This window comes from Podarcis tiliguerta, assembly GCF_965153285.1.
Source record: "Podarcis tiliguerta genome assembly, chromosome: 10".
NCBI lineage: Eukaryota > Metazoa > Chordata > Lepidosauria > Squamata > Lacertidae > Podarcis > Podarcis tiliguerta.
This window is the reverse complement of record NC_139543.1, coordinates 23,879,583-23,907,484: the sequence shown is the minus strand read 5'-3', so window position 1 is coordinate 23,907,484 and position 27,902 is coordinate 23,879,583. Positions and strand designations below refer to the sequence as shown.

Here is a 27,902-nt window from a genome sequence, read left to right as displayed (position 1 = left end):
GGTCAAAGGCCTGGAAATGATGCCTTATGAGGAACGGCTAAGGGAGCTGGGCATGTTTAGCCTGGAGAAGAGGAGGTTAAGGGGTGATATGATAGCCATGTTCAAATATATAAAAGGATGTCACATAGAGGAGGGAGAAAGGTTGTTTTCTGCTGCTCCAGAGAAGCGGACACGGAGCAATGGATCCAAACTACAAGAAAGAAGATTCCACCTAAACATTAGGAAGAACTTCCTGACAGTAAGAGCTGTTCAACAGTGGAATTTGCTGCCAAGAAGTGTGGTGGAGTCTCCTTCTTTGGAGGTCTTTAAGCAGAGGCTTGACAACCATATGTCAGGAGTGCTCTGATGGTGTTTCCTGCTTGGCAGGGGATTGGACTCGATGGCCCTTGTGGTCTCTTCCAACTCTATGATTCTATGATTCTATGACTCTGTGATCAGATGGAGAGGCCCTTCTCTTCCTCTCCACATGGGTGGGTGCTAAGATTGGCAGGATGTGTGAGAGGGACTTTTCCATGGCCACTTCCAACTTGTGGAACCCTCTAGCAATATTCAGTCCTACCTAGCATAATGTAAGAATCCTGAGAATGCTGACCTGTTTACCGGGCCTTAATTGCAAATCCCATCATGAACTGGGCCGACAGGTGAAAAGGTGCATAGAAAAGATCACAGGCTTCTAAAGGAAGTGAACTTTAAATAATATTTAAAGTACCAGCAAAAATGAAAAGTATACAGATAGATTTTCTGGAGGAACCTGCTGTTTGTGGGGTAAGAACATACACAGATCTATCAACATTTTCAGTTATTATTTGTTATTATCACTTCTCAATATGTCAACTGCCTTAAAGTATTCTCAACAAAAGACTACTTAACTGGAAATCTTGGAATTTGCAGGATAGCTTTGAGGATTGCAAGATAATGTATATTAAGTGTTTCACTCAAAGGCATCCCAAAGCAACTACTTAGCATGTAGCATTAATTATAATAATACAGTATGTCAGAACTGGGAAAAGGAACCAAAATTACAGTGGTTGGGATCAAAGGATCTCTTGAATGATTGGAAGACACTTTCGCTTCCTAAAACTGCCTCCACCCAAATTTCTTCCAATTCTTATCTCCTCCTGCAGTTCCATATGCTATTTCCCTGACCCTCAGAAGCAGCTTTTTGAAGTGGGGAGATCTATTCAGTTTCTTTGGAGGGGGGAATGGCAAAGCTGTGTTGCATCAGCAAATTGCTGCTCACACTTTTCCGAATCCAATCCAACAGCGACATTTTAGATTGTCTTGTTTTGGGGATTCGTTTTACAAAGAGGATGCTAGCATTCTAAATCAAACCACTTTTACAAATAGCTATTAAAGCTATAATTCTGAACCATTTACTCATGAGTAGTCCCATGGGGGTATGTTTTCTGGCTTTGTGCCGAAGATTGCAAGCAATTTTATCAACGGTAATGTGCTCTAATTGTAACTGCTTAAGAAAGCAAAAGGGAAGCAAATGGATATTATTCTGGAAACTGATCAAAGGATCAGCTTCCTAATTAAACTTAAAAAAAAATAAATGTAGCAAGCTTTTAGCAAAAACAATTCAGTCCGGTAAAGTGCCGCATAGGCTGATTGTGCTACAGAATATAAGATAAACATCAGCAAAAAGAGGAATGTTTTTGGCAACTGTTCCCTCTTGAAGAGACTAGACCCATTGCTTAATGGTCTCTCTCTCCTACCTACCATTTATTTACAACTATATAGACTGATTAGAAATGAGCCTGTCTCATTTTATAATAATTATTACACCTGCTGGTGAACAGGTATCAGTCCCTGTCCTCACCCCTCCAGCACAGTAGCCATTAAGTGCTCAGATCTCTTTTTATCCTTTAATCTTCTCTTGTCATGAATGGGGAGTGAAAAGGAGATAATCCATTGCATACTCCACACCCTCACCCCATGTCTGCAGGTAGACAGTCATGTAACACCCCCCACCCCCATTAGTGGTTTTCTGGATTCTCTTGCATGGACAAAAAGGTGGCATCTTCCTTTGCATGCACACCCCTGTTCCACCATCTTTTCCAGAAGCTCTTGGCAGCTTCCCCACACCTCCTAACTGAGGGTTCGTCCAGGCATCTACTTGTCCCATGCAGTGCTGGATTTACATATATGCTAAACAAGCTATAGCTTAGGACCCCACTCTCTTGGGATCCGCCCCCCCCCCCAAAAAAGGAAAAAAAACCTGGATGTACATTTCCAAAATATAAGATAAAAAACAAATAAAATAAAACCCACATACAGCAATAGTGTTTTGTGTTGTGTAGGCTCCTATGATGTAAATAATGGGCTCCGCTGGCTCGCCTGCTCCCTAAAAATATCACTGGTTTGCTCATTTCTATATAGAGGGTGCCTACACTCTGCATGAGGGACACGGGTGGTGCTGTGGGTTAAACCACAGAGCCTAGGACTTGCCGATCAGATGTTCGGTGGTTTGAATCCTCGCGACAGGGTGAGCTCCCATTGCTTGGTCCCTGCTCCTGCCAACCTAGCAGTTCAAAAGCACGTCAAAGTGCAAGCAGATAAATAGGTACCGCTCCGGCGGGAAGGTAAACGGTGTTTCCGTGTGCTGCTCTGGTTGGCCAGAAGAGGCTTCGTCATGCTGGCCACATGACCCGGAAGCTGTACGCTGGCTCCCTCGGCCAATAAAGCGAGATGAGCACCGCAAGCCCAGAGTTGGCCATGATTGAACCTAATGGTCAGGGGTCCCTTTACCTTTAGATTGTGCATGGAATGGTTGCATGGCAACATGTGCAAATGGCTTTAGATACCTATTAGGTCCATAAATTACCATATAGCATATATTCAACACAAAAAAATTGTTGTTGGCAAAGGACAGCTGGACATATAAGGGCCCCATTACCTTCAGTAGCTTAGGGCCTCATCAAACCTAAATCCAGCCCTGGTCCCATGCTTAGAAAGTATGGATCCTACCAATTTCCCACTTGTCCCATGCTTTCTTGGGACATGGATGAGCACTTCTCCATTTGCTGCACTGCTTTCCCCAGGAAAACCCTCTCTATAGCACTGAATCAGAGCAACTGTCAATCCACTGCAAACCCAACTGACATTTGGTCCAATTTTGCGGTAAATATCGGGCTTTTCCAGAGGGAAGTGGCAGGAGAATGGAAGTCTAGATGAGCCCTGAGTGGACAATGAAGGGCAGGGCTTTTTCCGCATTGCCGCTGAGATCCTGGAGCATGACACCAAAGGAAGTGTGCCTTGCATTTTAGTTTAGTTTTTCTTTTAGGAACCGCATCCCGGTTACTGCCTCTCAGTTTCAAGTTTAACATTCAACACCTATGCTGTTTTGGTGTGGTGTAATCTTGATTATGTTGGTTTCTAGTAATAATTTGTGTATATTTGTTCTCCACCTTGAAGGACACTGGGGGGAAAGTAGACAACAAATGATGAAAACAAACAACAAACAAACAGTGCCATTGGAGGGCAGGAAATAATACTCATGGAAACACAGAGGCATGCTTTGTTCACCTCTAGGAACCATGCGTATTTCAAGGATTGATAATAAAAAAGAGCTGTAAGTGGAGGTCAAGGTGATGCTACTATAAACCACTATCCAATAAATCAGAGAATAAGACACTGCTGCAAGAGCAGACAAAGAATAAACGCAGAGAAGAGCAATATATATCTCAAGCATATCATTTGTAGAAGAGTTACCACAACAACACAGATTTGTCATGCAGAATTTAACTGCTGGTGTCAAACCTCTACTAGAGAAGAGGCCTTTACACTATATCATACAAGAACAAAGCAGTGCTACCAAACGGGATGTCAGGTCTAGTGAAGAGAAGGACAGGGAAACTATTGATCATGATACCATTGCAAGAATCTACTTACACTAGTTTCTATGACATTAGACTGATGGGGTTTTTTCATTTTTGTTTTTACAGAACTGGCAAAGCCCTCTTTAAATTGATCAGCAACGCAGGGGTTTCAAACATAAACTACATGCTTAATTGGCCATGCATTTGTTTTTTAACATTTGGCAAGTGATACCAAATAGCAAAGCACCAATCACACACTTAAATGCCACGCAAGAATGAACTGGGTGGGCTGGAAGCCCCCAAAATCTATTTAAGCATGCAATGCCATTTTCAATGCAATTAGTTATCTAATTGCAAAGCCAAGCCTCGTCGATGCATTTGCACATGCAATTAATTACAATTTACTTAAAAGCACTCAGTTGTAGTGCCTTATTATTCATTTCCCCAAAAGTACATTACCAAAGGATGGATCTGGTTCTAAAAATCAAGGGGAATATTATGTGTGTAAAGATAAAATGGAGCATTTAACTAAGAAACCACTCCAGGTTAATTGTTCAAGACGACAAATGTTGTTTCAGGAAATATACCCTTGGCCACCTTAAGACCTATCCAAAAGCACCTGCTTATCCTTCTAAATCTGCAGGGATTATTCCCCCCCCCCCTTCAAGTGATCCGAATTCTCAGCTTCCTTTGTGCTCAGAGCAAAAGGCCAAAACAAGACCTGAAGGCTGCTTATCCACTTGTATATATTCACAGATTATATACCTTCTAGTAATTCATGTCTGGATAGTTACTAGCCTGCTTAAGTAAAAAAGATTTGCCCAAGCGTTGCACACAGCAAGGATGGATCTAGGGTCGGAATGGTTTTGTAGGATCCGTACACTAAAGTACACAAGGAGTTAACTGTGAGTGAGTTCTCAGCTGTTTTCTTACCTCACCTCTTCATTTGTGACAACGTGGATAGCAGAAATGAATAGGGGCAAAGCTAACCTGTTGCCTTGTTTAATCTTTTTTTGTGACCTGAACAGTACAAAACATTCTTTAAAACAAAAATTGCTGCAGCGCCACCATCTATGAGAGCGCAGGTTTATACAACCATATAATGAAAATAATTCAATTTCATTGCCATAAATATCACTCCTCCCACCTGCCTTAATTCAATAAGCCGCTCCATATAAAGCTTAACATGACTAGTTGCTTGCTCTAAGTAGCCACATTAGCAAAAAATAAATAAATGTTTGTAATTAACAAAATGGGTTGAGTGAGGCATTATTCACCTTGTATTTTTAAGAAGCAATCAGTTGGACAACATTCGCATCAAAATGAAATGTATCAGGCTATTAACATTCATATTCCTGGATTTGTTCTCCTACAGCCACGTGTTTTTCAGTTAAATGTTCAGAAGGCATTTTACACACTGGCTGTCTTGGAACATCCATGGTTTCCTAGAAGCCCTGCTTTATGAAGCTTTAGATGACCACCATAGTCATGCACCTGCCTCACCCCACTGCTTTCCTCCTGCCAGGTGGTGGCTTCGGTGGTGAGTGATCCTGGATCTGATCCTGGCTCGTTATCCTGTCTTGTTAACTGACACAATGCCAGAGTTCCCTACTTCAGACACAGCAGAGACCTCTGACTTCTTCCAAGTCAGGATCTCCTTGCTGAAACCAGTGAATAATGGGAAGAGGGCAGCAGCAAAGGGAGTGGTGGGGCAGATGGAACTATACCCTGCCTCCATCTCCAGCTCCTCCTAGTCAGCCACCTTCTCTGGCAGTCCTTCTCTCCCCCATGAGGCTCTGCACTTGACAGAAGGGGCAACAAAGAGTTGGAAGAGCCACTTCCTCCTCCAGCCATCTATCGTCACCAGTGGAGGACCTACACCCTCCACACCTGAGTGCCAGCCTTCCAGCACTGCCTCGGCTCCTTCTCCCTCCTCCTCCATCTGCTGTCAGACTATGCCAGATCTGGATGGACTCAGGTATACAGTTCCATTCAAAATGTTTTAAATGTGTTGTAAAGTGCAATATACAAATGTGACACTACATGGCTACAGTGAGCTATGCCAAATTCAATGTATTTTTCAAAACGTTTTTTTTTAAAGCATTTTCGCAGCGTTTTTTTATACGTATGTAGATTCCACCAAAGAGTCCTGTAACAATTATAGGGAGGAGAAAGCCCAAATAAAACATGACAGTGAAATGAGGCTGCCTTCTTTATTTCTTTTTAAATGAAAGTCATTGTAAATATAAATTAGAATCACTCAGGACCAAACTGCCCTAGAAACCATACAAATGCTCTTTCCTGACGAGACAATGCAATGATGCAAACAACAAACAAACAAACAAAAGACATGGCCCAAGTCTCCTTCAGCTAGTTTAAATGTCTTGGAACTACCAATGAACCCTCAAAAACACACTCTGGGGTGTTATTTGAAAGAGCTAGGAATTCATCAGAATGATCTCGAGCAAACTTTAAATAATAAATCTCAACAAGAATACCTTTTAAAAATCCTTCAAGTATTCAACAACTTTATATTAAATTTTCCTTATGACAATGAGCCGCTCATCATTAGAGACAAATTATTCAATAACAGATTGATAAAAAGTAGCACACGGCTGATTGTAACCGTATTTGAAACTGCAGCAGCTTAATCTAAATATTTCTGCCTCAAACAGGCCAGACCAGTTTGTAATTCTTCTTTGATTTTACTCTACAATAAATTCCGTTCATTGTAGCATGCAATTAGAAAAATGATCAAAAAAAAGCAAGCTCTTGCTCCTTTTCTCATTATAATAATGTCGCATTATAGGGCTCCTGTTGTGTGCACAGCAGCCCCTGGGTATACATGGATTGTTTTCCTAGGACATTCCTCACTACACATAAACTTGGATTCAGAGAACTCTTGTGCAAAGTCAGCTCCACTGAACTGCCCATCCCCATCCTGCTACAGCTCCCCCTGTCTCAACACACACGGTCCCTCAACCCTCAGGAGCAGCTCACTACACAAGCTGTAGTGTGGGGGGAGGGAGCAAAACTGTCCCGCAGGATGCACTTAAACCGGAGTGAGCCAGACACATGTTTCTGCCAGAGGCAAAGGACAAGATGGGACCCATCTCAACTCCACATTCAGAAGCTGAGTGAATCTCAATTCAACATTACTTCTTTCTGCATTATAACATTACAAAATTTGCTTTAAAAAAGGACAAAACGCTATGGATGGGATAGTGTCCTCCAGTGGCATAGCGTGGGTTGCTGGTGCCCAGGGTGGGCAAATTGCTGACACCACTGGAGTGACCGCCCCCACCAGAGTCAAGAGGGGCTGTGCTGCACCACCTGTCTATCCATGGGGAGTGGGAGCTCGACTGGCCGTCATGGCCCTTGGTGGACGAATCTCCCAGACACCCACGGAGAGAAGCACCAGGCTATGCTGTGGTTGCCCCTTGCCCACCTCCCTCCATCTGTGCCCACACATTGTAGGTCTGGGCTCCTCCCACCATCATCCAGGGAGCACAATACGCTGAGCAAATGAGTTATGGCTGGGTGGCCATTTACTGAGGGGCCTCTGCACAGCCGAGCTCAGCCTAGAGAAGGAAGGGTAGCACGGCCTCCAGAATGTGCCCTCAGGAGCGCAATGAAGGTGGACAGAGCCCTCCACTGATCTCCATGGAGCCTTTGAAATTGTCAGCCTCTGCCGGCGACACAGCAGCAAGGCAAGGCCTAGCTCTGGGGCCCAGAGACTCCTAGCAGAGGGCAGGAAGGATGTGGAGCGGGGAATGGGGCTCATCAGGGCAGCTGCAGCAGCAACCCCCGAGCAGGCAGCTCTGCTGCCTTTGCCGTGGTGGGGATCCCCGCAGAAGCCAGCACCTGCATACGGATGCCTCATTGCGCCCCCTCCAAATTTTGCATCTGTGGCCATGGCCCTCCTGCCCCCTAACTGCTGTCCTCCATCTGAAGCAGCAAGCAAGGACATACCATGTAGCATATAAACCACAGTCCTCCAAGAGAGGGGAACGACCAGGGGGCCATAAGAGGAACAGCCATGGAGGTTGATGCTGCTGGCCACCACTGCCCCAGGATCTGCTGCCTCATTTCGCCTAATGATAGGGTCGGCCCTGACTTCAATCACTGCTTCAAGGATGACCATGGACTTACACCACTGTTATTCATGTTTTTGTGGAAAGGTATACACATCAGATTCCAACATATCCTGTAGGGCTGTTAATGTCCAGAAGGATATAATACAAGAAGATGTTTGTGGTTAGTGAGGAGGGGGGAAACAGCTCTTGTCTTCTACAGGTAAGAAAATTCAAGGTGGGACTCATTTGAGCTCCTCTCGTTTTGATTACACCTGCAGACAAGAAAAATGTCAGGGTATTTACCCCAAGGGACAAAGAAAGAAAAAAAGGGAGAAAAAACACAGCCTCTCTCTCATGAGTGGATTCTTATTTGATATTTAAAGCTAATTATAAGATGTCAAAAATCATTACTATCTTCACTTGTAATTGAAATGTTAAGTGCTTTGATACATTTACATATGAATAATTCTGCACTGTGAAGCTGATACAACTCAAGATACAGTGTTCTTGTACTTTCTTATCACTACAAAATGATCTACTTGTTTTCCTAATTACTTTGGACTTTCATTATTACCAAATGAATTGTGATATGGGTATTTTAACTGTTCAGATCTAAGGAACAACTGCATTGTCACATGCTCAATGACAGGGGTGGGGAGGGACCCCAAAGTTTTACAACACTTCTATCTGCTTTAGCTTCTAGGGAATCTCTCTGCATTTTAGCCTCCAGGGACCAAAGCTTCAGTAGAAGTGGCAGCGAAATGCAAAGTTATGAAAGGCATGGGAATTATCCTCAAGGTGATTGGCACTGAGCAATGGTCTGTAATACCTCACCAACTCAAATGAGGTGAGAACAAAGCTGTTCAGGGATTGCTATCCATTCGTTTCCATATTAGGAAATGTGCAAATGATTCCTATCTACTGGGCTTGTGTTGCTCCCTAGAGCTCTTCATAGCTATGCTCCATTTTTGAGCCCTCCTAAATCATAGAGGCAGTGACTGATTTTTATATATGCCTTAACTTTTAAATAGTCATGCCAGAAACTACTGGCACACAAGGCATTTGTTTAGAGAATGGGGCTCTGTAGGTATCGCAAGCAGATGAACGGGTTTGCTGTGAACTTGGAAGACCCGAGCTGATCAAGGCTAATAAAAAGCACTAAATGGAAAAGAAGACTGTGTTATGAAAAAGAAATGTGATTTTGGGACAGCTACAACATCATTACTAGCTTAATCTTCATTGTTAGCCAATGCATTCCATCAATGCAAATCACTAACTGAAGCAGTCATTGCATCTTACCTTAAAGTAAATAGAAATTAATTGAAACTTTCTGTTGCATAAAGAGCCTTATTATATTCGCTAGGGGCAAGTTTCAAATGGACAAGAGTACCAGAGTTTATTCTGCAAATCTCTGCTATCCTGTGTGACAATGTCAACAGTTGACTTGATAACCTGAGTCCTCTTCAGACATTTCCTGCCAAACTTGCAAAAGGAACTATGAGAATGTTTTGATCTAGTTCTGCCTCCTGAATGACGTTGCATGCAATGGAAACAATTTTAAATGGACGCGCCTTTGGTTAGGTCTGAAGGAGCCACCTTAATCACACGAAGCATTTTCGACACAAGGACAAGAATGCTTATTGGCAGGATTCTCATCCTAACATTGGAAACTTTTTGTGCAGTAAATAATGCCCTTTCAGACTCAATTGTGTGTTGTCTCAGGAGCACTGCTGGTGCCCATTGCATTATCAAAGAGGCAGAGCTAGCCTGTGTGTTTCCATGGGCCCCTTCACATGTCTGGTAGTAGACACCCAAGGAGGGCTACTGATTACTAGGAATCTTTTGGGAATAAAAATTGGTTTGGCTTTATTGGAATGAATGCAGCTATGCTAATTCTTATAAAAAAGGAGAGCTGTTGGATTTAATTACTCATAAGGTAAAGGTAAAGGTAAAGGGACCCCTGACCATTAAGTCCAGTCGTGACCGACTCTGGGGTTGTGGCGCTCATCTCGCTTTATTAGCCGAGGGAGCCGGCGTACAGCTTCCGGGTCATGTGGCCAGCATGACTAAGCCACTTCTGGCGAACCAGAGCAGTGCACAGAAACACTGTTTACCTTCCCGTCGGAGTGGTACCTATTTATCTATTTGCACTTTGAGGTGCTTTCGAACTGCTAGGATGGCAGGAGCTGGGACTGAGCAACGGGAGCTCACCCCGTTGTGGGGATTCGAACCGCCGACCTTCTGATCGGCAAGTCCTAGGCTCTGTGGTTTAACCTACAGTGCCACCTGCGTCCTTTAATTAATTACTCATACCAAACACCAAAATTAACACGTTCAATGTTAATGCTATTTAAGACATATATGAAACAACTGGGGGTCATTTGGAGTCTTAGGTTGTGGTGCCATCAACCTACAGATGACTCCCATCTTGATCTTTCCATTCCATCTGAATAAGGATAGGATGTGCAAGAGCTGAATCAGTGTCTGGAGGCAGCAATGGACTGGATGATGATCAATAAGCTGGAGATGAATCCTAAGAAAAGGGAGGTTCTGTGAGTTGATCTTTCCCATTACCAATTACTCTACACATTACGATCAGCAGAGGTTAGGATGGGCTTCTTTGTGGTGGCACCCCATTTATGGAACTCCATCCCAGATGATACTTGGACGAGACAAACTAAGGCAAATACATTTTTATTTGTCCAGGTATTTTGATCAGGAAGGGTTTTGATTTCTGGGTGTGGCCAAATAGACTTATTTACCCTGCTTGCTATCTGCCCTGTGTTTCAGGAATGGAGGAAAGGTTAGATGTGACAACCTGAATGGTTGCATGCATGTCTAATTGTTTATCATAATGGCAGAAGCACAAAGTGGGGGGAAGCAAGCTGTTTGGAGGACCACATCATTCAATCATAAGGAATCATAAGGAATAATGTCAGGGTGAATCTAAGGTTTTCTTCACTGATAAGTCTTAATATTTGAGCAGAGGCTAAAGAGAAGAGGCTATGTTATATTTGAGATGACTTCCAAACATAATTTTCAGCCGGGGGGTGGGGGGAGTCATTTTGAGGGTAAGTGAAAACATTTAATTCAAACAAGGGACACAAATCCTATTTTCAGCTTGCTGGGAACAGTATTACGATTGCCAAACGTAGCAATCCTAAAATGCAAATAAATAAATACATTGTTCAAATTTGCTTACAAATTTGAAATATTGCCAACCTGTCAGATAAAGAACTCTCGGTACTTGAGAATGTCACATCAGCTACATTTGCTTTCCCTTTGCTCTGAAGCAAGCCTGCTTCCCAATCTGTATTTTGTTTAATCTAAAAAGAGAGCCTAAATTCATCAGTAGTTCACCACCACTGCTGTAATTGTCCTCACAATGAAAGGCAGCGAGTGCAATCCAGCAAGTCCCTTTAGGTGCCTAGAAGTAACACAACACAAACTATTATAGAGGCTCTTTCTCATGCAGTTTCAAAGGCAGCTTGAGATATAGAGCAGAGAAGAAAAAGGGGAGGAAAGGGAAAGAAATGCATGGGATGCATAAAGAAGTCCTGCAGTTTTCTTGAGACTGGAAGCAATGGCCATGTTCCAGAATTGTTCATTGTTCTGATTTGCATACAGAAATATTGCAGAAGCAAGAAATGCTTCGTGGGCATTGAACATTTTCTGACACTGGCCTCATGTTTGCACAAGAGCCGCTGGATTGAGGTAAGGGTATTTAAACATGTTTTATAGACTCAATATGTGCTTTATAGATGTACTTAAAATGTCAACTGCTGTAAAATGTGTGACATAGTTACCTTCTGTGTAATTAAATGAACAGTGATTCAGCTATGGCTATCATTCCTGTTGCATTCTTTATAACAAATCTATGGTCTCTCACAACATACATTGTCATGCTTTGTTTGTCTAAATGCACAATTGGTCCCCGGTCTGGTAAGCAATGCTTTACTGCGCAAAAAGACAGAAACAAGTAGGATGCAAAGAAAGATCAATTTCCTGTTCCATTCCATTCAAATATAAACCTATATCAATGCAAATGATTTTTATTTATTTTTTACTTGTATGGTTACTGATTACTAGTCTCAGGTTATCCACAGAGCATATATTCTGTATTACAGAGAAAAAATACAGTAAAAATATAGCACTGTGTCAGAATCAAATGCAGTAAAGATTAGCGCTGCACTGAAATCTGTCCTTCAGTTTCTCAATATGTTTTCTTCTCCTACAAAAGAAGCTTCCATTTTTCTGCCTCCATCTTTTCTGCCTGAGAACTTCATTAAAATTTTGGTGGGTGCAGAGGTGGCTGAGTGTAATACGGACATTTTCCTTTCCAGTAAACATTCCTCCAGCACCTGATCTGAAGATACCCCATGGAAGGAGTCACCTTATCATGTCTTTCCCTGCGGTTTAATTGAAGCATGGACACCCAAGAAGGCCACAGGGTGAAGGCCACTGCAGAGGTGACTTGTGGAGGAAAGAGAGAACGCTCACAGATACTCCTCAAATGCCTCAAAAGTCAGTCAATCCCTGATTCAGACCCAACCCATGAGGATTTCACCAAAATTATTTCCCTTCCCTTTGATAATCTTCAAATGCAAATTCTCTTCTCACTAGCTGATGGCGGTTGTATGGAGGGCAGAGGAAATTTTCAGCTCAGCATTGTTAAAAAAAAAAATAAAAGCACAGAAAACACAATAAATTGTAAGTTAACATAAAAAATGTAAGGTAATGACATTGGGGGAAAACTGCTGTGCACACATTCCTTCACTATACTAAAAATAACTTCTACATGATGAGTAATTCTGGCCTTGACTGTAATATTTAGAACCATTTACCACACAAAGAGTCAGGAGTCCTTGCCTTCAGCGAATGATTTAAGTAAACTGCTCTAGAGAGGGGCACTGTTCACTCAACATCTATTTAACAGAAGCACAGCCCACATTAATCACTGTAAACTGCAAAGTCTCTTCAGGTTGTGATGGAATCTTTGATTTTGGTGCAAACCTTCTTTGTTCCCATTCTTAACTCTTGACATTTGCACTTCCTTAAACTCAAAAGCTTCGTCTCCTCAAGAAACAGAAAACCGAACTTGACAAATGTTGCCCTTTCAGTCCAAAGAAACTTAAAGATGCTTGATATCTGCCACTTACTTCAAAGTCTATAGTGCTGGGACATGTTTCTCTTCTTTCAAATGATACTGACTTTGCTGGATAAGGAGATTATATATATGCCACTGGAACAAGTCCACATTCTGAACAGCAAAACCTCTCTTGCTTTGGACAGATTGTTAAGTCCAAAGCAAGAACTTAATTTTGTTCCGCATTCTTAAACTTAAGGGGAAAGTCTAGCAATGGCTACTAATTGTGATGGTTATATGCAACCTCAAGGTTTCAGAGGATGGTAGGCCTCTGAAGAAGAGTTGCTGGGGAGAAACAACAGAAGAGAACTCTTGACTCCATGTCTTGCTTGCGGGCTTCTGCCTGGCAACTGTGGGAAATGTTATGTATTGAAGTTCTCACCCTGGCCACCAGGAATATCGTGTATATAGTTTTCACTCAGGTCCACGTCAGTTACTTTAGATGGGAAACCCTGGGTTGTTGTTGGTACAATGTTGACAGCCGGCTGCCTATAAAAGCAGGTCGGCTGAGCTGTTCTGTTCCAGCTTACAAATAAAGAGCTGCTTTGGAGAAATCACTGCGTCGTCTACTATGTCTACCCACTATTTAACGGGAAACACAATGCTGAACCTTGGATCTGACCAGCAGGGATCTTCCTAGGCTCACCTCCTGGTGTTCCCAGATCTAAACTGAGTAACACGGAACAGAGAGCCCCATGCCTTTGTGTGTGTCACTGAAACATGTTTACTTCAGCCCCAAATGGAAGCCATGGGGAGGGTGACCCAGTTTGCACATCTCCTCCCAGGATTTTGTTTCTTGGTGGGGATGTTAGAACAGGGAAAGCCAGGGCTTTTTCCCCCAGCCGGAACTCAGTTCCAGCACTGGCACCTCTCAGCTGGGCACCATTGCCATTATAAAAGAACAAGGGAGGTGTTTATGGTGAATTCCGGCACCTCTTTTCCTAGAATAATAATAATAATAATAATAATAATAATAATAATAATAATAATAATAATTTATACCCCGCCCATCCGGCTGGGTTTCCCCAGCCACTCTGGGCGGCTTCCAACTGAATATTAAAAACAGTACAGCATCAGACATTAAAAACTTCCCTAAAGAGGGCTGCCTTCAGTTGTCTTTTAAAAGTAAAATAGTTGTTTATTACTTTGACATCTGCTGGGAGGGCATTCCACAGGGCAGGCGCCACTACCGAGAAGGCCCTATGCCTGGTTCCCTGTAACCTTACTTCTCGTAATGAGGGAACCGCCAGAAGGCCCTTGGCGCTGGATCTCAGTGTCCGGGCTGAACGATAGGGGTAGAGACACTCCTTCAGGTATACAGGACCGAGGCCGTTTAGGGCTTTAAAGGTCAGCACCAACACTTTGAATTATGCTCAGAAACATACTGGGAGCCAATGCAGATCTCTCAGAACCGGTGTTATGTTGTCCCGGCGGCACTGGGGAGAGCTAGCATGGCACCCAAGCCTACAACATGACTCTTAATTCCATCACAGACTCTCTTTCAGCACCTTCTGCATGTTTCTCTTGCAGAGGCTCAGGTGAATGCCTCTTTAACACGTTCCTTACCAAGGGGAACAGCAAATGTTCCATCAGAGCTTTATGTTTTCAGCTGCAAAATGACTCACCAAGGATTGTGTGTGTGTGTGTGTGTGTGTGTGTGTGTGTAAGGGAAACTCTTAAATCCTCACTGTGAGGAAGGGAAGTTAAGTCTCAGCATGCAAGTGGCTTAGTGGGCAGAGCCCAATTTGTGTCAATTCAAAAGATGGCCTCTGTTAGAAAGAACGGATAAAAACAGAGAGAGAAGCCTCAAACAGGCACTTCTGAGACTCTGTATCTACTTTTCTGCTTGTAATTGGTTCGTTTCCTTCTTCTTTTCTCTCTGTCAGAAACAAGCTGCTGGAATTATGCTGACAGAATCTGCAGAGGCTACATAACTAGGGGAAAATTGCTTTGCATTTCGATTTGGGCAAACAGAGATTATACAAAGATCACAATGTGCAGAGAGGGGAGGATTATCCCTTCTCTCACCAGCTACAAGCCCACCCCCAATAAACCCCCCCCCCAAAAAAAAACCAGGAGTAAATAAGAAAGTTCCAATTGGCACCATGTGGGAGGCAGGAATATTTATTCCTATGGCAACCAGGAAGAGAAGAGGCAAATCTCCCCTCTCCATGCACTGTGATCCTGATACAAATTGGCCCCACTTGTACCTGCAATTAAAAGAAAAAGAAAAGAAAAACAACAACAGAGACATAACTGAATGCTACACATTAAATTTAAAACATAGTTTGGCTCATAGCCTTGTACCCAACACTGAAACAGCACATATCAATCTATAGAGAACAGTGTGGTGCCCTCAAATTCCACTCTTATCAGAAGCTGGTGAATTCTATTACTCAGACATATTTCCACATCTTAGCATTGTGCTTTCCCTTTCGTCAAAGGGCTCAAAGAGTTAATTGTGCTGAAATAAATATTAGCATAATGCCTAAGGATACAATTTTCTTACCTAGCTGGGGAAACTTGGCAGCAAATATGCTGAAGTTAAAATTGTAGAATAACTCATTAGGAAATATGTAGTAGCCATGGCAAGATTTACTACAAATATGCTAGAAGTGCTTTTAAAAATTAATATTACGCTGCTATGCTCGCTTTAATTAGCTTTCTTCTTCATTTACAAAGCATAGCTGTCTCGTTTATGAACTTAGTCTCTCTTCCTTTCCTTGTAAACCTGTTTAATTAAAGTTTTAACAACTGTGGAAGGTTTAGAAACACTAGAATGATTTTTATCACTTCAGATCCTAAATCCCACCCCCTTTTACATGCTTGTCCTGTCTCAATATTACATTGGCAGCACGTTGAAGATGTGGATCATAAGATCCCAAAATTAAGATCCCCCTTTCTGCCCAATCTCATTACAAGTTGCATTCCAGTTCTGGAGTTCTGCTGGTATTTTCCTTCTGACCTGTAAAGATGGTTTCGTAAGTGATGAAATTCTGATTAACTCCCTCACACGGCAAAGCTATTTTCTAAAATTCATAAAAGGTCACCTTTTCTTTTAGCATATACCTATGTCTAATCTGTACATTGATTGCCTCATTCGCCAATATATTCCATCCTTTGAAAAATCCTATCACTTATTAGCCTCTAATAGTAGGTCACTGCGCTTTGGTTTTCAATTATAGAAACTTCCATTAAAATCTGTTTCAGCATGTATCACTTGCCCTTTGTGTTATAAGGAAAGATTTAGCAGTAATTTATTTTTCACTATATGCAAAATTGAAACCTACTCACCAGAAATGCTGCTTAGGACAAAACTGAACGTCAAGATTGCTTGTTTCGCTTTGTATTAGAAGCCTGCCCTATCTCCAAGGCTTAGAAAAGTAACCATGCAAAACTTTTCTATATAAAAAAAACCATTACGTTGAATATAAAATCTTACAAATGTTCAAACTTCAGCGTAATAAAACCATATCCTTAGCCATCTCAAACTGCTTTTAAAATATTTTTCAAACAGCATTTCCAGAAGATACAGTAGTACCTCGGGTTACAGACGCTTCAGGCTACAGAAGCTTCAGGTTACAGATTCCGCTAACCCAGAAATAGCACCTTGGGTTAAGAACTTTGCTTCAGGATGAGAACAGAAATGGTGCGGGGGCAGCGTGAGGCCCCATTAGCTAAAGTGGTACCTAAGGTTAAGAACAGTTTCAGGTTAAGAACGAATCTCCAGAACGAATTAAGTTCTTAACCCGAGGAACCACTGTACTCAGATTTGGGTCATGACAAGTCTCCAAGAGAGAGAAATTGACCATTGATGGGAAACCACCAAAAATGTCATGCCCTTGACCTCATAGATGTTTAATCAGTGGCAGACTTTAGGCTTTCAAAGTTCAGTAGCGGCCTATGTGACATCAAAATTCAGTACCCTCTGCTTCTCACTTTCTATTTTACTTCATTGTTGTGGTTCCCCCTGTAGCACCCTCTCGGGGGAACTGGTTGTATTCCCCTAAATCTGCCTCTGGTTAAATGAAATACATACATAGTAAATAATATGAACACAATATATTCTGCATGCCAAGTTGGCATGTTGACTTGCTCCCCAAATCTTTTACTATTGCTGCCTTAGTACCATCTGGATTAGTACTAACTCAAGAGCTTCATTCAGCTGGCTCTCAATGATGTAAACCCATTGGAAATATGGAAATATGGAAAGATCCATATTTCGTTTACCTTACATTCAATAGTGGTCAGTTTCAGCAACGTCTCAGCTAGATTAATACAAACCAGAGGACTCTGTGTTGTTATTTTCTGTTAATAAAGAGCCAAATTGCATTCCGTGTCTCCTGTGCATGTGCTTGCCCTATGAATGACCTGGCTTGTTGACAGCTCCTTGACATGCACCTTTGGATCCAAACCATTATTACCACCATCTCCTGCTGTTGATCATAGCCTAGTCTTCCCCTTGTACTCACTCTGCCACTCCAATGTCTACCTGAGGAAAGCTTGTCCCCGGTTTGATACTGAAGGTTAAAAAGTCTCAATGTTAACAGAGATCTGGACAAAGTAGTTCAAATCTAACACATGCACACACACTCCAAAGAAGCATTGTTGGGATTATGGCTAAAAGGAAATAGTTCATGCCATCTTCCTCTGACTTAGATGATCCTGTCCACAGTTATACAGCTTCAGTGGAAAGCCTATCCCACCTCAGTGGCATATTAGTAGTTCATAGCATAATGATAAGGGACTGGAACTTATTTGATCAGGCAATGACTCTTCTAGATACCAAAACAGAGGATATGTTGCCACAGATGCTGAAGCCCAAATATAATGACTAGCTACCTATCCTGTACAAAATCTATTGCGGCTTCATCACATAAATTATTTTGCCAGTACCAACTATAGTTCCATAACAAGAGAAAAGATAACAGTAATTTTCATTCCTGCTTAACCTCATAACCATAATATGGATGAATGTCAAAAAAGGCTCATTAGTCTTGCTTTAGCGTGAACCACTCAGAAACTTGTTTTAATTGTTATTTTATAGTGGACTCCTAGAAACAGTTGTTGTTTAAGTTGAACAAAGAGTACGTGTTGAATGCATACTTGCCACAGAAGACTTCAGAATCTCAATGAATCTCTCAAACCAACACAATTTACTGTAGGAGTGCACAAACCTTAGGTGTGGAATCAACTATATTTTGTTCTAGAAACATGTGAGCCACCAACCAGGATTACTAGAAGGTTTAAATTCCAGCCTGACTTCCTTGGAATGGTGAGCAAGATACAGATCTTATCTGAATAGAATACATTGTTTGAAGCAGACTACTTACATGTTTAAAAACAAGCTGTGCTAATAAAACTCCATAGTCACACTTACGAATAATACATTTTTTTGTTCTGCCACCATGCATATCATGACTCAGGCATTTGTGATACAGTACTATAGATTATTGTGCCTTCAGTTGCACATGTGGAATAAATGGGTTTCAACAATATTTAATTTCTACTGATTCAATAGGTTTTCTAGTACCAACATTTACTTTTAATACATTATACAGAATTGACATTTTAAGCCCCCCCCCCAAGAACTATCAGTTAAGCAGATTGCATTCGTATCATTTCTTTAATGATTTCCTAGCCAAAGTACTGTGCAAAGCAAATTAAGTTTTACGTTTTTTGTTGGTTTTTTCCACTGCGACAATTGCTGTATATAGGGAAACTTGATTGCAATGCTACTCATTTTGCCCTGCATCTGGCTAAGCATTCGTTTCTGCTTGTTCAAAAAAGTTCCCAAGGGAGAATTGATTAGACCACCTGCTCAGGGGGGAACTGTGTGATGTGAAGCCACTCCCCTGCAGTGATCTAAAAGGCACCCCCCCCAGTAGCTTCACTGAGATTGCCGGGTCTAGATTCGAGCTGGTATGTAAATGATTTTATTTTCATTTACACTTGATTGGGCAATTAGAATATGCCCAGTATAGAAGCACCCAAAACAGCCTCTGACTAATACAGTCATACCTCGGGTTGAATGCGCTTCAGGTTGAGCGCGTTCGAGTTGCGCTCTGCGGCAACCCAGAAGTAACGGAGGGCGTTACTTCCGGGTTTCGCTGCTTGCGTAAGCGCAGACGCTCAAAATGACGTCACGTGCATGTGCAGAAATGGCGAAAAGCGACGCGTGCGTGCGTGCGCAGACGTGCCGTCACTAGATACGGGTTCTGGAATGGATCCCGTTCGTATCCAGAGGTACCACTGTACATAAAACTGGGGAACTCCCTGTCTGCAAAGAAATGTGTGTGTATCAGAACACCCGCAGGTTACCTGTTACCTGGGTCACCATGTAACAGAAGCTGCAGCTTGGGAAAAGGTTCTTAAGAAGTGCTAGAACATTTGTGAAGTATTACAAGTGGGATCTGAAACCAAACATTGTAGTCCAAGTGTTCTTGTTCAGAACACTCCGTTCTATTACCTTCCCTCGTAGTTTTCCATTCTTGCCCACCCCCACCTGTCAGTCAGCGTTCAGTGTTGACAAAGCACACTGCGATTTAGCTTTTCCTGCCCTCTCCCTTAGCATTTGTACTGATGGTGCCATTTTATGTTCCTCAAACCATCACTCTAACTGATGTGTCATTTCCCAACCAGTCCTCTTTGCCTGATGCTCAACATTCCACTCATCCTCTTCCTTGCTGCATTGGACATTCTCTCACAGGGGGTCCCTACCAAGCATTTCCAGGTGTCTCACCTTAATGCCGAGGTTTTCAACCTTTTGGGGTCCACAGCTCCCTTCACCAACTACATTCTTTCTGTGGCACCTCTGTGGCCTGTGAGTGCTCCAGTTGGAGAACAGCCTTTACCAAAGGTGTAATGGGCTTTGAAGACTCTCAAACTCAGGACACACGGGAGAAACGTGCTAAGAGGAAGGCACACTTGGCAAATCCACACTGCGATCAACTGCCGCCCAGGAACCAATGTCCCCACTGTGGAAGGACGTGTAAATCCAGAATTGGACTCCACAGTCACTTACGGACTCATTGTTAAAACTGTGTTTATGGAAGACAATCTTACTCAGCTACGAGTGATCACTGTTAAGTTGTGGGTGAACATATCAGACGACACAGCGATTCTTCAAACAGCTCTTGTTTATTCACAGGCCCAGAACTGAACTGAACTGAAGGGTTCAGCCAACCTGCTTATATAGAGCTCCACTACAAAGCAACAGTAACAACTTTCTATAACTATCCAATCACTGAACGTCACTTTCAATTCCTTATTTGCATATGTGGACCTGAGTGAAAACTATCTACAGTATCCCCCTGCTGGCCCAGGGTGAGAACTTCAGTACATAACATTCGCCAAAGAAGAAGAAAGAAGAAGAAAGTATGTCACCCCTTGCTTGCAGAGCTGGCAGCCCCTCAGCCGTTTTTGAACATCCTCCTTTGTGCAGTGTTCCCTCAGCCTCCACTCCTATCCCCTCTCCTTGGGAGTCCTCCAGGCAGCCACAGCTGCCACCCCTGGTGTCTGAGCTTGCCCCCTGCCCCAAAACAAGGTTCCTCCTCACACTGCCCCACAGGGTCATGGGAAGCACCCCTTGGCCAGCTCCAGAGGCACCATTTGCCTGGGGAGCTTGTAGCCAGGGCTGCTGCAACAAACAGCTGTGCAAAGCCTTTGGGAGGCAGAGACGTGAGAGGGCACCAGAGGAGGGAGTGAAGGAAAGAGGGACGAGTGCAGTGTTGCCCGCAACACCCATGGTCATTTTTCAAGACACCCCAGGGTGCCACAGCACCCTGGTTAAAAACCACTGCCCTAATGAATCCGAAAGTGACTGCCAATAAAAAATGGCTTTTTGTTACGCAATGCATGGGCAATGGCACATATTATTTCTTCCCCTTAATATTTCCCAAAATACACGGTGCAAATGGATGAAATCTGTTCCCCAAAGCTGCCCCAGCAAAGCTCTATGGTAGAAACACAGCTCCTGTCAACTTGTGGAAGTCTCTCGTCAAACATTTAACATGTTCAAAATAATAATCCTTCCTACCGCCAATTTGGTATGGACCATCCTCAAACTTACTTCTCCTACACTGTCAAGTTTCATGCCAGTCCATTGAACCATTTCTAACAATAAGCTTTAGAACCTATTGCCCCCGATTTCTCATTAAATTGGCAGAATATGATTCTGCCAACTCACCCTTAACATATGGCCTAAAATCATCATCATAACTGATACATAAACCATAAAATTACTAGACACACTTTATTTGGAACTAATGACTGTCCTGATGTGGTTACTTACTGTATCTGTAGTGCTCAGCAAATATGAAAAAGCAAACTAACCTAATTTTTGTTAATGACATTAAAAGTCTGTTTTTTAAAAATGCCATGTGCTTTCAACCTATAACTGATGAAGCTACTTTCAAATAACCCTGTCAGATAAGACATGCTAATGGTATTCTGACAGGAGGTGACTAAATAGAGTTAGACAATCTACATCAAGGCCACTGGTGGTCATTGTCACAGTTTGCTAGTAGAATTGCTAACACACACAAAAATAAGAATCACAGAGAGAAGGATATTTACAACCTTTCAGGTAACCATAGAGATGCAATGCTGGAGGCAAGGCCATATCACTTATTACTGTGCGCCCACTAGCTGACTGGTTAGCTGCCCTTAGTCACATCAGCAGCCAACACTATGTGCTATGTGCTTGCAACATCCTGAGTCTTGGACGGCAATTCCATTCCCACCTAAGTTTCACTGCAGAGGTGGCCAACTGCACACACTAGCTGTTAATTAAAGCCATTCATGTTCCCCATCACATTGTAATGAAAATGTTTCTATGTTTATCAGATTAAAGATCTCCGAAATCCAATACATGCAATAATTTGAAGCTACAACCATGCATGCAAGTTGTTAAATCTTTTCATTAACATACAATTCAGTACTGTTTGCGTTTATGAATGTATCAGCTAATAACAAAAACTCAAACAGCATTGAATCAATTCAAGAAGAATTGCATTGTACATGAATTTAATAATTTTTAGAACTGAATTATTGCAAAATGCATGGATTTATAGCATCAAGGACAACTTTGTTAATGATTCATTCTCTAAGTCAACCTTCCCCAACTGGGTACAAGTCCAGAAGTTCTGGGACTATTTGTTTGATTCCATTTATGAGTAACTTCCCACATAGTATCTCAAAGTGAATTCAGAGTAAAAGCATAAATGAGTAAACACAGTTTCATATATACAAACAATTCCATATAGATATCCAATTAAAATCCAATGCAGACACAGACTGGGATAAATATATCTACTTTAAATGCTTTCTGAAAAGTTGAAGTCTTTAATGGGTGCCGAAATAGGTGGCTCATTAAAAAAAAGATATAGCATTGATACTCCTGTTAATAATATACAGCTCCAAAATGACAGGATATCATAGTTGCCTGGGTTACCACCTCAAATTCTACTGAAAATGTATTATATTCTTATAGGGAGTCAGAGACAATGGCATACCATACTTACTTTATAATGTCTCCTTCAAGAGCAATCACTCGTTTAATGATCTTCTGCTCCGGGTTTCTTGGAGACCTGCAAAAAGAGGGGAAAGGTGATTCAATCAGCAAAGCTCTCATTGTTTTAAGGAAATGAAAAGAAAATCAGCTATGAAATGAGGATTGCTTAAGTCATCAGATGATTTGCTATTCTGCCTGATGTGCATCCGTCATCATCCTCTTGCTAAGTGAAGTCACTGCTGTTGCTCACATTTCAGCCCACTGTGGCTGAAAACCACTGCCAGAGAAATAGAGGAATGGGCGAGGGTCATTTACCCTCTTGCTGGTGTAAAATAAATGCAAAGAATATTCAGTGGTGATCAGTATAGATTGAAAATGGATACATTTATTCAAAGAAGGATTCACCATTAAATGCCAGTGTTACAGCATGCATAAGCATTCATGCTGGCCCTTTATTTCTGAAAATGAACTCAAAATGAAATAAAAATTAAATCATCTGGCATACACAATCCTCCCCTATGTAAAATATTATTTTTACTGAGAAAATCTAACACAGTCTGGAAGAACACCATATAAAAATGGCCAGCTATGATATGGCGGCGGCAGCAGTTATACCTCTTTATGTATATATCAACACAGAGCTGACAGTGAGAAAAGATAAAGCAGTAATGCTGTACTCTCACAGCAGCTTGCTATACTAGCTATTCAACAAACAGTAATAGGGAGAAAACAGTATTTGTTCAGGTGTGGTTTGTAGTATATTCCTGGATCCTAACTAGAAGACCCTGGTTACAAGCTAGTCCAACTTACAAGCTTGACCAGTGTTTACTTTCCCACTCAGTAGTGGGGATCCTCAGCCCAGTAGGCCATATGAGGTCCAGCAGGGGTCATAATTTAGCATGCAAGCCCATTTTCCACAAACCATACCCACCCACCCTATGTACCCAGAAGCAGACTTAAAGGAACAAGGAGCCTTTAAATGCACTTCTGATTGTGATTTGCATTTGTTTGAGTACACACATGACTTGCATTTGCTCAATTTCAATATTGTCCTTCATCCAGAAGGATCTCAAGGCAGCTCAGAGGGCTATACAAGAATAATTTAAAACCACAGAACACATAGTTACAAGAAAGGAAATTCCAACTAAAGATCAGAAAGAACTGTCTGACAGTAGGAGCCTTTCCACAGTGGAACAAACTCCCTTGAGAGGTGGTAGAGTCTCTCATTGCTTGGAGGTTTTTACGCAGAACTTGCATGGCCACCTGTCATATATGATCTAGTTGAGATTCCTGCATTGCACGGGGTTGAACTACATGACCCTCAAGATCCCTTCCAACTCTCCAATTCTATGATTCTATGAAATACAGACAAAATACAACAGCAAACATAAAACACCCCATAATTCAGAATCTGGAACTACCTAAACAAATTGTTTGAAGGCCAGGATGTAGAGATGGATTTTGGCTTGGCAACAGAATCCCAACAGAAAACACCCATGCCTCCGAGTGAAGAGAATTCTACACCACTAAGGAAGGCCTTATCTCACACCACTACACAGCAAGCCATCCCCACTAAACAATGAGGAAGACCCTCACTGCAGATCCCAGGGCCTGGTCAGCTGAAAAAAATGAAAGGTGTTTCATCAGATACTTGAGTCTCAAGCCATTTAAAGTAATCTAGATGAGGGGTTATAAGAGCAAACCGCTCTGTGGCCGGGCTATGCTAAAAATCCAGTTTCCTCACACACAGTGAACGAAGTTCATGAATTAACCAACACAGTAGTAAGTTTCATCCTACTAAATAATGTTTATATGAGCAACCAACATAAAACTGACCAAGAAGTTACCAAGAAGTTTGATTCTATTTGTTTAGGCTTGAATCACAACAATGGTGTCTTGCCCCACTGCAGGTGTTACTTAACACAGCAAAGGCAGGTGGATTGTGTTCTCCCTTATTACGGCTCCAGTGGGTTATCTTGCATACACTGCATAAAATTATCACAGATTTTTCTTTTCTTTTTTTATTTCATGGCCACCTGACCCCACCATTTCCAATGTTTTCCCCTACAGTGGAGATGAATGAAAAGTTAGCTGGGATTTCTGCATTGCAGGGGATTGGACTATTAGGGTTGCCATATTCTGAAGAGAACATTTGCTGACTTCTCCTTTTAACTATAGATTGCTATGACTCTACGCATGAAAAAGAGGATGCGTCCTGGAAAAAGAGGACATATGGCAACCCTACGTCACTAGATGGCCCTTTGGGTCCGTTCCAACTCTACAATTCTATGATTTTATATGAGAACTGAGCACTCACTTTTCCGGGGAGAGGGTAAGTGAAAGAAAGCTGAAACTTGAGAATGTGTTAAATTTGGGGTTGGGTGTGCGATTTACCACCACTGCCAAGAGTCGGCAGCCACTATTTCCACCTACAAGACGTGTTGTTTTACCAACAGGCACAGATATTGCCATAAAGGAAAAGGAAGAAATCAGATTTGTTTTATTCACTTCATCTTACTGGAAATTACACTCTTTTAGCAAAATTGCTTTTAAGCTACATTATGTATAGTTCATTTGTGCTAATGAAGACAGTCATCAAATTTTAAGTGTACCCTTTCAAAAATTCTTCCATAGTTGGTTTTAAAGGTTATTCAGAGCTCCCCCTCCAAACAACTTTCATTTCATTAGTGTATACATATCTTAATGTTGCTACTGACCTCATGGTTCAATTTACCCCAATTCAGCAATAATCACAATGACCTTGAAGAACCATTATTCTCAATCTGATGTAAGAACATCCACAGACAAAGTGATTACTTTTCTGCTAATAATGACATATATTTTCTCACCTATCAAACTGGCTTCAAAAGAAGACACTGAATATTCACCACAGTCGTTAATGGCTTTCAGTGCTTCAAACCAGAATATCGTCTTGCGTTTCTGGGTAACAGAATTTCTTCTAGGAGGGTCTGGTACCAGATTTCGTCTAACATTCACCCTTTAAGATGATGCCATCAGCTATGCTCCTGGTACATTGTAGTCTGCTATATGAATGAGCTGAAAATGGGACCCTCCCAGGACACGCCTTCTAGGTGCAAGTTATGCTTAATCTGTGAAATTGATGCACAGATTTAAAAACAACAACTAATAGTAATCCATAATTGCCTCTATCCCTGAACTGTTGGTACATACTTGCTGCCCTGGGCTCCTTCAGGAGCAAGAGGGGGAATCTAAATTAAATAAATAACAAAATCCATTAAATAACACTGCCAATTGTTGTTCATTCTTTTTTCCAACAGTGCACAAGAATCAAGCATCATGACTTCCGCACCTTTGAATTCTGGGACAATCATGATGTATCAGCAACAGCAACTTTGTACCCTGTTATCAGCATGGTGTCTCTTATTACAACACCAGCTTTGAGGGTTGGACTGCTATATGTTTCTTTGCTGACGCCACCTCCTCCTCCTCCTCCTCCTCCTCCAATCCACTCACTTGAATAATGATAATCTTTCCAGTACCTGACCAACCTTATGACTGTGCATGGAATCCTGCAGCTGAGATTCAGTGGTGGCGTCCAAGCTGCTGAGATGAATTTGGAGTGGAGTCGAGCAATAACAGCTTGACTGGGAACTCACAAGGTGTATATATCCACATACGACACATACTGTACACATTCTACTCAGGGTGCTGGATTACACAGAGATGAAATTGGAGAGAATATGCTAAAACTGGCCCCAAGCAGCGATTGAAGAGCTGAAGTTTGCTTAAGTATACTGAATGGGCAGCACTCATCTCCGCTGCAGATAACGGTTCCCCAAAAGCTCATTAACATTTTATTAATCATTACACTTTTATAGCAGTGCCACTTTTCCACTTTTTGATTCTCTCTTTTCTTTCCTCATTAGTTAAGTCTTTATTTTATTTTTTTAACTATCTGCTTTCAAATAGCTGCTTAAAGCAATCTGAGCTCAGGAGGCTGGAAAAGAGATCTCGCTAGAGTTTTCCCCATACAGGTGCCCATGGAGGTCTAGCTATAGATCCCTGCTAAGCAAGGGAAGGTAGTTGCTTCATTTTAACTCTCACAAGGGATTTATGAAATGTCTCCTAATACTAAATGAGCCAATTTCCTGCTGGGCATGAAGTCTTCTGTTCTAATAAAAGAGAGAGTAGCCCAGAACTCCTGGATAATAGTCAGATATGATAGTCAGATACAACAGTGAAGCAAATGCAATTATATTTTTCAACATACATTAGTACTTTACTATCTGAAGAGCAAAGAAATTTGATTTCTCTTCCATCATGAGTCAGTCTAGATTATGTCTCCATCGTAAAAGTGGATTCTGTTTCAAAGGGCACACAGAGTTCATGGGTATAAGCAGGGAACAGAGAAAGGCAACCTGATGCTATTGCTCATTATCAAGAATCATTCAATGCAATATAAAAATAGATGAGGGTAATATGACCAAGAGAATATCTCATCCCATTCTATCTTCTGTCATGATCTTCAAGATCTGACACAAAGTCCTCAACAATTTGAACATAAGCACTGCAAAGCATCGTACATAGACTGCACCCAAGCTGTTCTGCTTCCAGTCCACAGAGATGGTTAGCATATGTTGGAAGCAGGGATGAGGAATGTGTGGCCATCAAGATGTTGTTGGACTACAACTCTCATGGGAGATAACAGTCCAATAACACCTGTAAGGTCATCGATTTTCCACCCCTGCATTACAAGATCATTCTGACTGGCTAGCTAGGTACCTGGGAGAGAAGTTTCAGTTGTTATTATATGCTGTTTTACTTGGCTATTTTATGTATGTGCATTTGCAGTTAACCCAATAAAAACATTCAGCAAATCAGAACACATGAAGAGAGAAGGGAGAGGAAAAGAGTGAGCATAAAGAGTGTACGGCTCATTCATTTAGCACCAAACCATAGTTATGTCTGAACTGAACCATTGCATGTTTGGACCAGAACATATATATTTTTTTTCTTTGAAAATTTAGTTCTCTAATATATATCCTCATGGATTGTCATTTTATATATATATATATATATATATATATATATATATATGCCAGTTTAAACAAATATTCTGTGGAGTAAACAAGTATGCTATCAATAATGGCAGAGACTTGAAGCAACTGAAATTCTTCAGATGCTTTAAGATTCCCTCTAGACTGTGTGTTAAGAAATGGACTTCAGTCTTAATGAACACAGATGCAGTGAACCATATGGGGGAAATCCCCAACACTTCTCATATACATCTCAGAAATGTAGAATTTCACTTAATTGAGAGGGGAATTATGCCAACTGGTTGAGCAGAAGCTCCAGTGAGCCTT

General features: G+C 41.7%; 1 protein-coding gene across 2 annotated transcripts in view; it reads right to left on the bottom strand.

Annotated features, from left to right (window-relative positions):
- IMMP2L (inner mitochondrial membrane peptidase subunit 2) overlaps positions 1-27,902 on the bottom strand; it is a 453,218-nt gene that overhangs the window by 143,858 nt on the left and 281,458 nt on the right. For both annotated transcript variants that reach the window (XM_083400141.1, XM_083400142.1), the window contains exon 4: positions 22,568-22,633. In XM_083400141.1, coding sequence (XP_083256267.1) covers positions 22,568-22,633 — 66 coding nt within the window. The remainder of the gene's footprint in view (positions 1-22,567; positions 22,634-27,902) is intronic.